General features: G+C 36.5%; 3 protein-coding genes across 8 annotated transcripts; 2 read left to right on the forward strand and 1 right to left on the reverse strand.

The window, feature by feature from the left end:
* Nucleotides 1-509: 509 nt before the first annotated feature.
* LOC116028707 (phosphoinositide phosphatase SAC8) lies at nt 510-6,900 on the reverse strand. 6 transcript variants are annotated; one of them, XM_031270502.1, is made up of 21 exons: nt 6,759-6,900; nt 6,425-6,637; nt 6,247-6,321; nt 5,795-5,922; nt 5,558-5,649; nt 5,389-5,446; nt 4,658-4,714; nt 4,353-4,386; nt 4,138-4,218; nt 3,939-4,045; nt 3,609-3,695; nt 3,451-3,528; nt 3,141-3,205; nt 2,215-2,313; nt 2,002-2,101; nt 1,763-1,871; nt 1,601-1,673; nt 1,433-1,526; nt 1,269-1,355; nt 984-1,050; nt 510-870 (listed from the first exon to the last, which is right to left on the reverse strand). In XM_031270502.1, the coding sequence occupies exons 2-21, from the start codon at nt 6,576-6,578 to the stop codon at nt 746-748; spliced, it is 1,770 nt and encodes a 589-aa protein (XP_031126362.1). In that variant the 5' UTR covers nt 6,579-6,637; nt 6,759-6,900; the 3' UTR covers nt 510-745. The 6 variants fall into 6 exon arrangements, 5 of the variants coding, with proteins under 5 accessions (XP_031126362.1, XP_031126363.1, XP_031126361.1 ...); XM_031270503.1 differs by having other exon boundaries at nt 1,269-1,314; nt 1,413-1,526; nt 6,710-6,882; XM_031270501.1 differs by having other exon boundaries at nt 6,710-6,881.
* Nucleotides 6,901-8,665: 1,765 nt separating this feature from the next.
* On the forward strand, nt 8,666-10,685 carry LOC116028710 (bifunctional monothiol glutaredoxin-S16, chloroplastic). The gene is made up of 2 exons (XM_031270507.1): nt 8,666-9,113; nt 10,021-10,685. The coding sequence occupies exons 1-2, from the start codon at nt 8,715-8,717 to the stop codon at nt 10,522-10,524; spliced, it is 903 nt and encodes a 300-aa protein (XP_031126367.1). The 5' UTR covers nt 8,666-8,714; the 3' UTR covers nt 10,525-10,685.
* Nucleotides 10,686-13,249: 2,564 nt separating this feature from the next.
* Nucleotides 13,250-15,595, forward strand: LOC116028708 (protein trichome birefringence-like 3). The gene is made up of 6 exons (XM_031270506.1): nt 13,250-13,529; nt 13,792-14,029; nt 14,138-14,309; nt 14,395-14,594; nt 14,752-14,910; nt 14,997-15,595. The coding sequence occupies exons 1-6, from the start codon at nt 13,343-13,345 to the stop codon at nt 15,328-15,330; spliced, it is 1,290 nt and encodes a 429-aa protein (XP_031126366.1). The 5' UTR covers nt 13,250-13,342; the 3' UTR covers nt 15,331-15,595.
* Nucleotides 15,596-17,750: the final 2,155 nt, after the last annotated feature.

Consider the following 17,750-nt stretch of genomic DNA (forward strand, 5'->3'; position numbering starts at 1 on the left):
AAATATTAAAATATTCTAAATGGAGAAATGGTAAAAAATGCAAGTTTATTGTAATTCATACTTGAGATTAGGAGTTCGAATCCTACTTGTGGCTCATTTATTTACAAGAACGGGACCACAAAAATCTAAAAATTGACCCCCTCTGAACTCAAAGATGCATGTAGTAAGGCACTTCGAGCTTGTGAAGGCTCCACGAAGAATAACTAAAAGACTAGAATAACAATTAATCCCCATATATAATGTGCCTATTTGTACTAAATTACAGTACATATAATAATTAACCTCTACTAAAGTTATACTAACTATATAAAAAAAATATTTATGACTAAATTGAGTAAAACTACTATAGTCAAGAACTAAATTAGGTATTAACTCGTTTATCTTCTAGACTTCAAGAAGTAAAACTGTTAAAGAGGGGCAATATCTTCTAACTGACCATCAAGTCTAAATCCAATCGGCACAACTTCTGTGTACCATATGGACTCTGCACCTGGGCATTACAGTACCAATAAACCTATAAAGCACAGCTAAATTCAAAGGCTTTATCATGGTCAATACTGTTGGCCACCTTACAAAATCACACATCAAAGAATACAACAAGGTAAAATGTCAGCAAAACTTGCCTAGATGCACATTGCTGATTATTTATTCACAATAAACATAAAGATATTTAAGTACGTTGTTTTTTAATGAGATAGAGATGATTTACAATGCATATTTCGCCTAGATGTAATAACAATGCATCTTACAGAAGCCCGCATAACCGAGGCCTGGAACAAAATTGCCTGCCGTTTGTTTTCACGATTGCCATCACTCCAGCAGTGACACCAGCACAAAGTACAGAGGGCAATATGCTCTGCGCATTTTGTCCTGTTACGGAAAAATTGCAGCACTGCATTAAAATCCAATAGAAGAAAATGATGCTATGTAGTGTACAACTTGATATTGTCTATTTCGAGAACAAATTTAGGTGAATGTAGAACCTTGGTTCAATGTAACGGTGGTCACTGTCAATCCTCCAAGTAAAAGAGCAGATGCTACCGGAAGATACTGCAAATTTTTTGGGATTCTTATTAATGCCACTATGAATTTTGGAAGGAAAAAAGAATGAAGAAAGAACAAGGAAAATAAACAGCCGATTTTTCTAGTGCTAGCTGTAGGCTGTAGCCACATCATCTAGCCAGGGAAGCCTATATTACCAATTGATACCACGTCTAATTACATGAATTTAACCAAGGTTACTTCTAAGAGGGAAGGCTATTGCTTACAGTTATGGAATCAAATCCGTTACGCTGGGCAGGAGAGGAACAGAACCTATTGACAGTATATCGGCCACTAATAAGATCCATAGCATCCTGGCAGAGCATGATAGTAACACTTACAATTCCAATAATAGTTTGTAGAGGCTTTACATTTTCATGTTGGCAAATACCTGTCGAACTCCATCCTGAAAATTATTTAAAAAGTATCTTGAAAGGGCACTCATCCCATCTCTAAGTAGTCCTGCCACAGTCTGTTTCCCATATCTGCAAGTTAATTACATCAAAGAAAATCAAACATTGATACAGAATAAGTTCATAGAATCTTGAACTTAGACTACCTGACAAGATCCCCTTTTAAGGCGTATGTTCCAGAATATTCCAAACTTATTTCATCACCGTGCTGCACCCACACTGAAAAATAATGGCACTAGGTTGACTAAGCAGAAACATTACAAAATTACTTCAATAATGAACAAATTGTGACAAATTAGTGTTCATACAAGCTTTAAATATTCCAAAATCTTCACTAAATGTAGAGATGCACTCAGTGGAAGAAATAGCTCCAAGTCTCTGCAGCTGAGAATTCAAAGATTTCTGGGCCAGATAGCACTGCATATGATACCAACCATTTAAAATAAAACTCTAAATGAATTATTATTTCATGAGTGACATCAAAATATTTACGGTAGAGAAATGTCTGTATCAAATATATGCAGTGCAGTAAAATGCTTCCTCAAACCTGTGTTACATTTGTTCGATCAAGGCAATCAATGCAGTTAGATCTAATTATTCCTTTTTGTTCTGCTAGTATCTCCCCTGCTTTGTCTACCATGAAAAATCTGCTCAGCTGGAATAGTAAATATTAAAAACTATATTATGGATAAAAACATAGCCACAGTGAGGCATCTATTTTCAGAGGAAATAATCAATATATCTGACATTTCTTCATTACCCTTGCTTCTCAAAATCCTCTGAGATTTGATCATACAAAAGCTCTATGTTCTCAAAGCTTGAGCTCCCACATATGTGATGAAAATCAAACGAAACATATCTGAACCAATACAATAAAGATCAAAAAGGGCATATTAAATTTATCAATATGAGTACTTGTGTCTTAATCTTGAAGAGAAAATTCTGAAAGCTGCATAACCATTTACAAAGAGACCAAAGAATGACAAATTATGAATTACGAGATATTTTCAACAAGTTATGAGTAATTGCCAAATACTTGCTATGTTTTTTACTCCCTATCATCAGAGACAGTTAGGGATGGCAATTTTCTTGCCCTGACCAGCATTTATCTTGCACCACAACTAAAGCAACCTGCAACCCACACCACCCTGCAACTACAGTACTGCACAACTCAAATTCCGTACCATCTTACACCACACATACATGAAAGCCTAAGTAATGAATTGTTACTCCCTTTTTTTTTTGTTTCTCCAAAATCCAAGTTTCTATCATTCCCTGTCCCCTCCCATCCTTCCTCCATCCCCTTCCAGGCCCCAGCAGTCTCAAGCCACAATTTCAGATTGTGACAGTTGGCAGCCAGTTGTTATGGTTTATTGAAAAGAAAATAAATTATTTTTTATTTACATTTTTTCATTTTAATGTGGCATGCTGCATTACCCTGCAAACACCCTGCCTGGCAAGCATGCATAGTTCAAGTTGCAGAACAGGCACTGCATAATCAACAGAACATTTTTCATCTCTGTGTAATATTAATAAGGTTTAATTAGACAAGATGTATAAAAGTCCAATAATTAATAACTATATTAGATGAATCTCCCATGTGCCCCCCTCTCTTTCTCATGTGATAATCTAATGATTGAAACATAAATCATCCAACATTTACATGTATAGAACCGTAATCATCACCTCACATTTGGCAGCTTTTGCATTTCCGCAGCATAAGCTGCACTTAGTTTACCCTCATCACCTTGCTGCATGTCAAAATAATGGAAATATTAAAATCTTTGAAAAGGCATTTGGCATTCTTAATGAAATACATTTAGTTCTAAAACCGCAAACAAGGCCCAATGAGAGGCATGCCAAATATGACAAATTCTTAAAGAACAAGGATTCAGGCAGGACTTTCAGAAAAACTATATGATATTTCAGAGCAAAGATCTAGGATCAGATGTATTCTTACACCTCAGTGCATTAAACATAAAGGAAAGTCTTTTACCTTGTCTGTCAAGTCCAATGCAACAACCTCTCCATATCTTTGTGATAAATCATGAAAATGGCGCTCAACAACCTTTGGCTGAAAGAAGAAGATTTTTTTTAATGCCAATAGCTAATGAACTAGAAGAAAATAAAGAAGAATGGTTTAGGGGTACATACTGTTTCTTCATGATAAATAATATTAAGCTGAGGTTTATAGCTCAAGTCAACAATTTGCTCCCACAAGAGGGGAATTGAGCCCCGAACCTGAAAATGTCAAAATTTCACAATCCTTGAGATTCAAACATAAGAGTGAACTATATTTATATCTAGAGTACTACAAACAAGAAGTGAAATTATGTTATATTTTATTTTGTTTTACAATAAAAGAAAAAATGCACACAACCTGGCATTTGAAATGTGACATCTTTTTCAAAAAGGCAGGATACTCCACTTTTATGTTTCAACATGAAATGCCAATAGCAAATAAACTAAGCGTTGAGTGCATACTTGCAAAAAAGAAGACCTCAAACTACCAAACTCCAGAAACTGCTCAGTTTCAATGAAATTAGCTGTGTCACCCTCTAGGTTAGCTCCTCTTCTCCACATTCTAGTCCCTAAACAGAATGCCACCATAATTGATTTAAAAAGAGATTTGCTCAAAGGAATATAGACGCAGACAAATTAAAGATTTATATCTATTTTGTACCTAAACGCCGGGTACACCTCCTTGATATCAATGTTACTGAAGCTGTTGAACCTTTGAGCTTGAGTTGTGCAGTCTGAAAGCTTAGGTCTTTGTTAAAGAACCACCAAAAAGAAAAGAAAGAAAAATGGCTTTTTTAAAACTTTGGTCTCTAACAATCTACAGCACAAACTCAGTTGGAAAAACAAGTAAATGTAGGACAGGTGCATTAAGGATATTTCCTTGTATTAGAGGAATGATGTATCCATCAAGCTGTAAAAAAAGAGATAAATGAATCAATGAACAAATACTCAGTTAGAAATTGGAAAAGATTTATAAAAAAAAAGAGTGTAAATTAGCCACAAATATACAGTTAGATAGAATATCATAATTAGTTGAAAATCATTGCCACCTAAAAATATGAATACTTCACTCATTCATTAAAGACCAAATTATTTTCGTAACCAATGAGTAGGTCTTTTCACAAGAGCATTCTTTCACTTTTCGAGTAATCCTTTTTCTTCGATTTGGGTCAGTAGCTAACCTTATTCTCAATTAGCTCCTCCACCAGATTCCTGTTCCAAACAAACCTTGGATCGGCCTGAAATTTAGTCAAAAGTTTTCTTAATATCTGAATACTTGAGCTGAAAATCAATCTTCAAATAGTTCAATGAAAACTTATCGTTTTATAACTGAGAAAATGCCATCTTTTAGCTACCACATATATTATTGTAAGAGAGGTAAAGCCAGTCTGGCATATGATGCAACAGGTGCCCAGGAGCTTGAGATCAATAATATGAAACTTTGCTCAAAGTGTCAATTCCTAATACGGTATTCTAGTTTGCTTTATTTGGAATAGCCGAATAGGATTTCATGGATTCATTTCTTTATTATGTGTGGGCTTGTGATCTATCCCGAGTTGGCTTGTGGTAACATTGTTTTGGAAAGGATGCAATTCATGTGGTGGTTGGAGATTGGTTTTCTGTGCTTAAACTACATTGTTTTTTATTTTTCTTCTAGCCAATGGTCTAGTTTAGGTCAGTGATTGCTGTAGTTTTTTGAGGAAGGTTATTTTTCCCCAGTCAGTGTTAGAAACTTTTGCACCTACGGTGGCCATCGTACTGTAATAAAATGATTCTGTTCTTTAAATAAATAATACGGAGTATGAAACTTTGCAAGACATGGTGTTTATAAATAATAATCTCATAAGTTTGCAATGGATCCAACAAGACATGTGAAAGTAGACTATTAGAGAAGCTGACACTAAACACAAACCTGTTTCCAAACTGGCTTTCTCATCCAACCTTTTGACAATTTGTATCTTCGCTGCATGCTGGTAAATATTATCAGATTCATTGAAAGATACAGAATAAGTATTGAATGATATCCAAATATAACTATCAAACATTGAATAACACCAAGTGGGTGATAGCCAGAAACTTACTTCAGTGTTATGTCAGTTTCATAAGAAAAATAAAGTCCTGGAGTTGATTCCACTACTTTCAACAGATTCATGAAATACGCTTCATCTCTTTTCTGCAACTCAAAACAAATACAACAATATTTTTATTTCAGTGATTTAAAAAAAAAAAAAAAAAAAAAAAAAAAAAGTAGACTTTAAGCTAGTGTAAAGGTTCTTCCAAATTGTCAAACACAATAAACCAAAAGATGGAAATCAGACTTCTTCACTGCTTAAATGCTTTGATGCCTCGTTGCAAGACAGAAACTTCATGGAAGTCACCCGAAAAATAGGAAAATCAAGATAAGCTCCCACTTCCTTGCGAGAAGTTATAACCAACACATGTGCTCCTGCACCAAGAATTAGATATGGAAACATAAACCCAAGTCAATAAGTGTTAGAAAGCCTCACTCCTCCTTAAGTCAGCACCATTAGTAAGTTCAAGCTGCTTTATTGCAAGACTGAACATTTTATTGCAAGGATATCCACCATTAGCTCTGTCTCATATAGTCATATACTCATATCCACTACATTTTGCCTAACAAATAACAGTTCAATTCAAAAACACTCACGGCATTCTTCATATGCAGACTCAACTATGTCGCAATTAATTAAGCCAGAAACCACATCAGACCCGATAAATAACTAAAAGGCAAATGAATTTCAGGAAATACCTGCCAGCAACCTAATTGTTCCTACTACTCCATAAATTGTAGAAATCTTCGAAGGCTTCCCGGTATTCGTCTCCCCTACATCACCGCCATACCGTATGTGAGTACTGATATTTGACTGTTCCTACTTTTTAGTTTAAAACGAAATCTGTAATTCACTTCTCGGAACGAGATAACTAACCGTTTAGCTTCTCGATCGTTCCATCGAAGCGGCTGATGGAAAAGCCTTGATCGTGAGATGCCGGCGATCGGATTACGAACTTTTCCGGGAACTCCTGCAGTTCCAATTCGCTCCATAGCTTGAAATGGTCCGTGGAATTTCCTACTGTTTCCATTTGATCCTTTCTTCTTCTTCACGAATTGCAGTAGTCCTTGACGTACCAGCCAACACGATCTAGAGAAATTATAAATTGTGTGATTAGGTCATAATTCCATGATTTTTTTCTACATATAGTCACATACTCACATGCTAATGTCTTCCGAACACAAGATGACAAGATTATTGGGCTAATTACATGATTTTACTGGAATTAATGGAATAGAACAGTTAACAACGCCGTCGTGCTTGAAGTCTTGTTCTTGTTAGCCACCCCCGGATTACAAAACTGCAATACGCAACACTCCACGTTTTGGATAAAGAAATCAATGATCTAATCTTCATCTAAAACAACTAAACAAGTACGAAGTAAAAAAAATTAGTGAACATGACAATTCGTACGGTAGATTTTATCCGTAGCGTAGATTTAATGTTAAAATTTTTACAAGTTTACAAGTTAGATTATAAATATAAATAAAATACTTCTAAGACATTAGTTTAGTAAATGAAATTATCACATAAAATTTGTTTTTTGTGATAGGTTGTGGAATATTATTTTACTAATTTTGATCCATTTATCCGCTTATTTGTTGTTATGCAAGCTAAATTTATATTAGCTAACACTTTTAAAATAACATGACAATGGATCTTATATGTTTTTGTTGGCCATCTCATAATATAGTTCAAGTTAACCCAATAGTTATGCACTTATGCCATCAATCATGTGCGATAGTTAGCCATAGTTGTGACTTTTGTACATTGTCCTCAGGAATTTACATATAAATCAATTACAAATATTATAAATTTAGATCGATGTTATAATTTATTAGAATAAAATTTAAATATGTCATTAACTAGACGTAAAAATGTAATTAGACAATCGAATTAACAAAAAATTACAATTGATCCATTGTGCAACTTAAATTGTACAATCGCACTCAATAACATGTTACATTGTTTACATGACAATAATTTAAATTATTTTTATTATAAAAATTCAAAAAAAATAGAAAATGAGGCAATCATGCAAACTACCTTCAACCGATATATAATCGGAGTTCGGAGATGTCATTCTATGTCCCATGAAAACAAAGAACCATCATTGTATTCATGGATGGATCAAGGTCTCAATGTCCATAGGGATGAAGAAACATATTTGTCTCCATCGATTTGGAGATTGGTCAGATGCAGCCTGCATAGCTATCTTCATTTTTTACTTTTAAAATGTGTAAGTTAAATGAGCGCTATATAAATAAGATAATTTGTGACTAAGTAAAGTAATTTGTTATTCAGTATAATTATATGATTTAAAATTGTTATATATAAGTTTAATAGTTGAGTTACATTTTTATTTATATTTTAATGACTTATTTCGGTTTTATTTATATTTTATTTAAATTCATCATTTTGACAACTTTACGTAGACTCTAGATACTTAGAGCATCTCCAATAGGATTTTTTATGTTGATTTTTGCCGAGCTAAAAGCTGGTTGTATCATTTTTAAAAAATTAATGTGAGTATTATTTTTTTCTCATGCAAAAATCTTGGTTTTGCAAGAGAAGAACGAAAGGAAAAAAAAAAAAAGGCAATGGAGCGCAATTGAAGTGCACTATGCACTCGCTTGGGCGCTTCAGAGTGGCCGCTAGTTGATAGCCACTCTGAAATTTTGACTGTTGCATCCTCTTTTTTTTTTCATTTTTTTTTCTTTTGGGTCAATTTTGTCATTTTTCTCTCTTTCCTCTTTTTCTCTCCTCTCTTTCGGTGGCTTCCTAAAAATCAACAAAAAAAAACCTTGATAATTGGGTAATTTATTTTGTGGGAGGATCTAAAAATGCACAATTTATATACTGAATGTTCACAATTTACATACTGAATGTATATAATTTAAATTATGAACATTTAATATGCAAATTATGTACATTTTAATATATAAATTGTGTATTTTGATCTGAGTCTACATTCCAAGATGGATTCGGGTCCATGAAATAACTGATAATTGGGGATGCTCTTCCGAGATGGGCCTTGCTCAAAAGTGATCATCAATTGTCAAAATCCAAAAAACAAAGGCCCAATGGATTTATCTCTAAACACGACCATCTTCATCTTCGCCTTCATAGTTCTCAGCTTCTCACTCGTCTCCTAATCTAATTCTAGATGGCCACAATCAGTATCTCATCACCGGCGACGGCGAGCTCCCGGTCTTCTATTCCATCACTATTCACCGTTTATTCCCACTATACCCCCAAATTCCCCCTTCATTCACTCCCGAAGTCTTCTATCTTCTTCCCTTCCATAAGACTTCGACCCATAAACAGAACAAAGCCCCGGTTCCTAACCGTCGTCGTTTCTGCTGCGAAGAAGCTATCGGAGACGGATTTGGTGGCCGTTCCATCGGAGCCCGACGCAATAAGTGGCATATTCCCCCAAGATTCTGGCGTCTATGCTGTCTACGACAGTAGCTCCGAGCTGCAATTCGTCGGCATATCTCGGAACATCGCCGCCAGCGTACTCTCCCACAAGAAATCTCTTCCTGAGCTCTGTTCCTCCGTCAAGGTTACATTTCATAAACCAATAAATTATGTTAGCAATCCATTTTATTTATTATGAAAAATGGTGATCAGTTCATTTGAACAAAGCTAAAAATTGAAAAAGCAAAGTGTAAAATTTTGCCATGGTAATTCCTGATTGTCTAATGACATACAAATTAATGAAAGAGGATAATAGAAGCGCAAATTAATTCACTAGCTAGATTTTGAATTACTTGGATGCTAGTAAAGAAATGCTTATACTTCCAATTTCCAGTTAATGTTGACACTTCCGTGTGTATTATGTTAACTATTTAGCTTGGCTTGTCCACACTTGCCTTGGAGTGATGCTGATACTCTTGTAGGAGTTGTAGCGTGATAAGTTGAGAGTTTAGCTTGACTTGTTCAAACTTACCCTGGAGTAATTTTGATATTCTTGTAGTGTGTTAAGCATTTAGCTTGACTTGTTCAAACTTCCCCCGGAGTAATTTTGATATTCTTCTAGCTTGTTATGTTAAGAGTTTAGCTCAACTTGTTCAAACTTGCCCCTGGAGTAGTGTTGATGTTCTTGTAGTGTGCTAAAAGTTTAGCTTGAGTTGTTCAAACTTTCCCTAGAGTAGTGTTAATATCCTTGTAGCGTGTTAAGAGTTTAGCTTGAGCTGTTCATACTTTCCCTGGAGTAGTGTTGATGTTCTTGTAGTGTGCAAAGAGTTTAGCTTGAGTTGTTCAAACTTGCCCTGGAATAGTGTTGGTATGCTTGTAGCGTGTTAAGAGTTTAGCTTGAGTTGTTCAAAGTTTCAAACTTTCCCTGGAGTAGTGTTGATGTTCTTGTAGCATGGCAGCGTGCTAAGAGTTTAGCTTGTTTTGTTCAAACTTGCCCGGGATTTTTCTCATTGTATTCTGAATACTCTACTAATTGAGTTACTGTATTGTAGTTTGGTGTTGTGGATGAGCCTGATAGAACGGCTTTAACCCAATCTTGGAAGTCATGGATGGAAGAACATATAGCAACTGCTGGCAAGGTACCACCGGGTAATGAATCAGGAAACACTACATGGGTTCGGCAGCAACCAAAGAAGAAGGCTGATCTGAGGCTCACACCAGGGCGACATGTCCAATTGACGGTGCCTCTGGAAGCTCTCATTGACCGGCTAGTGAAGGAGAACAAGGTAGTGGCATTCATTAAAGGATCACGAAGCGCTCCACAATGTGGCTTTTCACAGAGAGTTGTGGCAATTCTTGAGAGTCAAGGAGTGGATTACGAAAGTGTTGATGTTCTTGATGAAGAGTATAACACTGGGTTAAGAGAGACGCTCAAGAGTTACAGTAACTGGCCTACATTCCCTCAGGTTTTCGTGAACGGGGAACTGGTTGGTGGATGTGACATCTTGACTTCCATGTACGAGCAAGGTGAGCTCGCCAGCTTACTCAAAGGTTAGATGCCATCTAAATTGGAATTATGTTGTACCAAGTTGAATAACAGTGACATTAATATTCAATATGCTGAATGAAGCTTCTTGTAATTTCTGTTTCTGTTCTTCTTTCCCAAGGTCACTGTGTATTTCAGAGCCTTGAGATACAAGGAAATTTTTTGTGTCCATACAGACTAAACAATATGATGAAAGCTATTAATTGCTGGAATGGAGTATTAGGTAAGGCTAATGATGTAGTAATAAATGATCAGAATATAGAATGCCATGAGGGAATATCAAGAAGCTATGAGATGGTTATGTTGTTCGATTTGGTTATCACAAGATTACAAGTTCGACTTCCAACAGAGCGGGCTATTAACCTTCATGGTTTGAGCCTGTTAGCTATAGGCAACTTAAACTGATTTACTTCTTGTGGTCCTTTATTAGTTAAGGTCATAAGATAGAGTTTGCCTAATGCCCACATTTGAGTAATGGTTGTCACAAGAAGCTGAGGTTGAAATAATTGAAAACTCATATATTAATTGCTACTTTAGGACATAGTTGATTCATATATAGAGGGTGGGATATATATGAAGTTTATTTCAACCACACAGCTAATCCTAGGTAATATTAACATAAAATCATTAGCATAATGCCCTGGTTGTTGTGTCTGTTTCAAAGTCGATTGTTTCCAACTAATGATTATGCTGGACGGTAATTGATTAGTACTGCATACTGCCTTTCATTGGTTAAGGCAGTAACGGGCTACTCAAGTAAGCAATGATTATTCAAAAGAATAGCTTTTTCCCTGATTAAATGTAACAGTTGGCTACCAATATGTCTTACCCCAAGTGAGAGGAGTTTCCGTGGCTTGCAGATATACCTCAAGTAATTAGAGGTGTTTGAGTCATTAGAACATAATATATGGTTAGTGATTAGAGCATCCCTCAAGAGGCATGTTTTGTTGTCAAGAGTTTTTTTTGCCACATAGGAGATAGGGGAAGCATGGGCAGATCTAGAGGGGGCGATTGCAAAAATATTTCAAAGTGCTTTAAAATTTTGTTTCAGTCAAAATATATTTTTAACTCGGCCTCTAATTATACCCTAGTTCATTATAAATATTATATTGTAATTTATAATGTATTTTGTATTTGAACCATATTAACGAACGGTTCAACTGATGAGCCTCGCCTCCACTCGAAAAAATTTCTGGATTCGTCCCTAAAAGAAAGAGGAATAAGGGGGAAGAAACCAATGCAACAACCTCTTCCTTCTCTTTCCCCTCCGGGCTTTCACCTCATCCTCTCTCCCCTCCAAATAAGCAAAGAAAATTCTAGATTCGTCCCTAAAAGAAAGAGGAAAAAGGGGGAAGAAACCAATGCAACAACCTCTTCCTTCTTTCTTCCTTCCGGGCTTTCACCTCATCCTCTCTCCCCTCCAAATAAGCAAAGAAAATTTTACTAATGGAGATACTCTTTGTATTATTTCGTGAGATGTGGATACAAGAGGATACGCTAAGAAGAAAAAAGGAACAAAAACAAAATCTAAAAGTTTGGCTACCCACTTTCTTCCCCTCCTTTTAACTTATATTTTATTTCTTCCCTTCTCAGAAAATGAAAGCACTGGAGACAGAGAATGTTAGGAATTTAAAGTATTTAGAAGTTCATAGCTGTATTCTTTTATTTATTTATTTTTTCTTTATTCCATGTTGTTAGGATCCATTTGGATTCTTGTTGGCCCCTTATGATTCCGCATTTCCGCTCCAACTACCATGACCTGTCATTTCTACAATACTTGCATGTTGGATCAAAAATTCAAAATCTATGGCCATTGGCCAAGTATATACTAATCTGTTAAAAATTAAGTAATGAAATTGTGCAGAACCTTTCACCTGAAATCTTTTGGTACAAGCCTAATTATATATTATAACTGTTTGATTGCTGAGTTGAACCTGATGTAGCTGGGGAGATCTGTGAATTGTGGTGACTGTGGGTGCAAGTCATAATCAAGAAAGAGACAATTGGACAAAGATTTGACTTTGTTTCTGCGGAAAAGCTTTCCCACCAAATGCTACCATATAGGAGTCAAACATATGCGGTGCGAAAGCCTCGAGCATAACTCATCCGATTGATCAATGCAAAGAGAGTCAATAATCTTATATAGAATTGGTTCAGTTGCGGGCACTGAACATGTAGAAGATTACAACATTGAAGTAGATAAGAACTCTCGAAATTAAAGTGCAATTCTCACAATAATAGGGGTGTAAAGGTGCTTGAAGACCCACCGAAGGGGTTGGATCACTTGGATGTGCTAGTGTGAAGAGATCTCGCTAGTTAGATGGCTCATATCGAGCCTAATGGTTAAAACCGTTTGCTCGCGGGGTCATCACCCCCTTTCTGTTCCCTAAAAATAAAATAAAATTCATGGTTATTGTAACTTGGAATGCATGTTTTTTGTAGCGTTCTTCACAGACGGCGTCAATGATGGTTTTATTGGGACCGAATCCACCGTAAACCACCTAAATATGGTATTCGTTTTTTTGGTTTTTCATGGTTAAATATTATTAAATAATTTACCCTTCACCTTACTCACCTTACCTCCATTATGACATGTACAATTTCATGAAAGAAAGAAAGTAAGATCCCAACTTGGTATTACTTTTGCTTCACTCCTACTCATGAACTTATTATAAAATATATCCATAAAATAATCCATCTTTCCTCCCTCGTTTTTCTGCTGAAATGGCATTATCCCTCCAAACTTTTATTTACTCACCTTTTGTTCCATTTAATTCATAGTCAAGCTTCCCCTCTTCCTCCTCCTTTGCCCCTACCCACCTTCCAGCATGACTGGCACACCAAAACCTCCCGGAATAAAGCTATCTTTGCCAGCACTTACAGCCATCATCTGCACCTTGGCCTTCATTGCTCTATTGTACACTGAGAGAATCACCCTTCTCTCTTCCAGCAACATTTTCAAATTCAAATCCTGCCCCAAGCGCCATGCTGCAAAGCCTAAGAAGTTAATACCAGGTATCTGCACCACTATGAGACTAATTCAAATTCAGTTCAGAACTACTGTCCCTATCAGACCAATTCAAATTCGGTCCAGGGCTAGTGTCCCTGCACCACTATGAGAAATTCAATTTCTCCGCACCACTATGAGATTAATTCAAATTCAGTTCAGGGCTAGTGCGGGCCGAGTTTGACTATGGCCTTATTTGTTATTTAATTGTGTCTTAAGTTATTGTTTGGTGTGAGCTATGTTAACAACGTTGGTTGTGTTGTGTGATAGATGATAAAGAATTGGAGAGCCGTCCGATTAGTGAGGCAACGGATGATAGGTTCGAGTTTGATGCTGAGGAGTGCAGTCTTACTGGTGGGAAATGGGTGTTTAATACTTCGATTAAGCCTTTATACACGGACAGTAGTTGTCCGTACGTTGACAGACAGTTTTCGTGCGTTAAGAATGGCAGAGAAGATTCTGATTATCGTCACTGGGTTTGGCTGCCAGACGACTGCATCTTGCCCAGGTTAGGTAGTCGACTTACATCTTCACGAATATTATTATAACTAACGTTGGAGTAGGTAAACCTGCGACGACCACTAACATGTAGTTGTCGGCAACAATGACGTTTCAGCTTTAATCCCGAAAATGCCCTGAGGAAGATCCGAGGGAAGAGGATGATGTTCGTGGGGGATTCACTGCAGAGAAACCAGTGGGAGTCTTTTGTTTGCTTGGTTAATTCTGTAATACCGGAAGACCAGAAGTCCATGAAGCGCGGTCATGTTCATTCTGTGTTCCGAGTTAAGGTATGGTATGGGCTCGTGGTTTTAAGCTCTTTTTTTTCTTGTTCTGATACTAAATTAAATGATATGTCCTAATATTTTTAATTAGGAGTACAATGCTACGATTGAATTCTATTGGGCGCCGTTCTTGGTGGAGTCTAACACGGATATCCAGATAATAGCGGATGCAAAAAAGAGAATCATAAAGGTGGACTCCATTTCCAGGCGTGGCAAGCACTGGTTAGGAGTAGATATCTTGGTCTTCAATACTTATGTTTGGTGGATGAGTGGCCTAAGGGCCAACGCTTTGTAAGACCTCTAAGTTTCCTCTTTTTCTTTTTGTCTAATTGATAACCACAAGTTTCAAATATCACCGCTTTCGTTCTTAATTTGAATCGTTCAATTCTAAACAACTTAGTCTGATTTATCTCTTGTGATTAATTTTACCCATATAAATGAAATGCAGGTGGGGCTCATTTGAAAATGGTGAAGATGGCTATGAGGCATTTGACACCCCTGTGTCGTACAGACTGGCACTGCGTACATGGGCAAACTGGATAGACTCAAACATCGATCCCAACAAAACGCGGGTGTTTTTCACCACAATGTCACCTACCCACACCAGGTAAGCAGCACTAAAAAAAAATTAAATCCAATCAATTAGTTACTCTAACTCAATCCATAACATTATAATTTCAACTTTTCGATTAGGAGTGAGGATTGGGGGAAAGAGGGGGAGTTAAAGTGCTTCAACGAGACGAGGCCGGTGACGAAGAAGGGGCACTGGGGAACCGGCTCAAACCTAGAGATGATGGGCGTGGTGAGCAGCGTGATGAAGAAGATGAAGGTGCCGGTTACCTTCATCAACATCACACAGCTATCTGAGTACAGAATCGACGGCCATGCATCAATCTACAATGAGCTGGGAGGGAAGCTGCTGACGGATGAACAAAAGGCGGATCCCATGCACTACGCAGATTGCATACATTGGTGCTTGCCTGGCGTCCCTGACACGTGGAATCAAATACTGTATGCATATTTGTAGCAGCCACACAATTCGAACTCAAAATAAATTCCCCGCTGCTCTGCTGGGAAATCAAATTAAACGTTTTTGGCTTTTTGGCGTGCAGTGTAAACTTTGATTCGTTGTAATTTGTAAAAATATTGCCTTGAACAATATGGTTAAAAAAAAAAAAAGTAAGTGAAATTTACCCTAGGTCGCATTTTTCTCCAAGCTTCGTTCTGTCAATGTTTTATTTTCTTTGTTAGCAAGTTTGGTACGTAAATGTAAAAGCATTGTTATTACACTCCATCCCTGACTTCTTAGATATATATGGTTAGACAATGGGAACAATCATAGTCAATTTAGTCAGATGATTAACTTAATAACTATAATATTTCAAATTCTACTAGTTTAAAAATATCATGACCAAATCAAAAGGAAATAAATTACGGAATAAAAGTGAAACAAGTAAAACTAACATGATTAACCCAACGGGGTAGCTCAAGTTGCAAGTGAGCTCTCTTTGTGGAGAGGAATTCCGGGAGAACCCGGGTTCAATTCCCACAAGTGACGATTCCCCCTAGGCCAGCTCCTGTGCCTCTCGGATTGACCGTGGGTGGACCCCGGACTGTAAAAAACATGATACTCTTAAGCTCAAAATGAAAATTTATTAATGATCACATGATAATTTGTCAGTTTATTTAATGTATTTTTATTATGATAAAAAACTGATAAAACAGAAATATGGTAATCTGGGCATTGAAGTATCCAAGCCCAGTAAAATGGGCTTCGGACCTACTAGTGAACCATGACCCGCCTATATAATAATGAATCCGTCTGGAAGTACGGAACCCTAATATCAGTTTGCGTCTCGGTTGTTCTTAACTGCTTCAACCTATCATGGCGGGAGGAAGTAACTTTCTCCAAAGAGTTCTGTCATATGTCATTAATGAATTCGTTGTAAATGGGCTTGCAAACAGGTATACTCTTTTGTTTATCTCCGATGGATTTATGATTGGCCGTTGATTACTGTGTTAGCAATAGAAATGATGCGTAATTGATAAAGTAAATTATTCATTGTTAATGGGTGATTTCTTGTTTATGGTAACACATGAAATAATTGGATTTGGAACTTACGATTGGCTTGCTGAGATGAGAATTTGGATTACATATTTTGATTTTTTTTAAAACTTTTTTTAATTTTTTGATTTTATGATGTTAATTTATGGGCGACTGGAGCTGTTTGTGAATTAGCTTCTTAGAAGAAGGTGGTGAGGATGTGAATAGGAACTTCATGAGATTTTTTGGTGTTTGGTTTTGTTAGATTTTCTAGTGCAGCCGATGATGATTATCCGTAGGCTTGTAATGATGGCAAAGATGACAGCATAGTTGTATGCTAAAACTCTAAAAGTCTGAGGCTGCTCTTTTTATCTATGAAGCCTGGCATGCGTACTTGCTAGGAAAAATACTCTTCTGTTACTACTTTTGGATTAGCCATATTTAAAAAAAAAATTATGAATTGATCTAGCATCTCTTCAAATAATAGATGGTTGATAAGGCAAACTATTCATTGAAATGGATTGTTTATTGTTTTTTATGACATGGAGAGTGCAGATTACAAAACTTATTTGATTCTATGATGTTAGTTTATGGATGACTGGTGCTGTTTGTGGATAAACATCCAGGAAGAAGGTGGTGAGGATGTTGAATAGGAAATACATGACACCTTTTTGTGTATGGTTTTGTTAGATTTTCTAGGGCAGCCGATGATGACTATTAGTAGGCTTGTAATGATTGCAGAGATGACAGCATAGTTGTATGCTAAAACTCTTAACAGTCTGAGGCTGCTCTGTTTTATCTACTGAAGCCTGGCATTCAGACTTCCCATAAAAATAGTCTTCCCTTACTACGTTTGGGTTAACCTACTTTTCTTTATAAATTGAAATCTAGCATCTTTTTTTTAACATAACAATGAAAAACAGTGGATGGTGAATAGGGCAAATTATTCATTGGAAATGGATTATTTCTTGTCTTCAGTAACATGGAGAGTGCACATAAACAAATTACCTATTTGAGTCTATGATGTTAATTTATAGACAACTATGAGCAGTTCGAAGACTTCTTCAGGGAAGAAGGTGGTGAAAAAGAAATTCATGAAACTTCTAATGCAGTCCATGATGACTATCTGTAGGCTTGTAATGATTGCAGAGATGATTGCATTGCTTTATGCTAAATTCTAATAGTCTGAGGCTGCTTTGTTTACCTACTGAAGCTTGGTGTGTTACCTTGCCATAAATATAATCTGTTGTTATCACTTTTGGATTAATTTTTCCACTTTGTGAAGTTAGATATTCTCATATATTCAGATTCAGTAATGTGTTGCTGTAATTGCCTCTTGTATCTTCATCATCAAGCCATGTACCCCCATTTGCTATTATGATATTTGTGATGACAATGAAATA

Source organism: Ipomoea triloba, chromosome 9 (assembly GCF_003576645.1).
Source record: "Ipomoea triloba cultivar NCNSP0323 chromosome 9, ASM357664v1".
Lineage (NCBI taxonomy): Eukaryota > Viridiplantae > Streptophyta > Magnoliopsida > Solanales > Convolvulaceae > Ipomoea > Ipomoea triloba.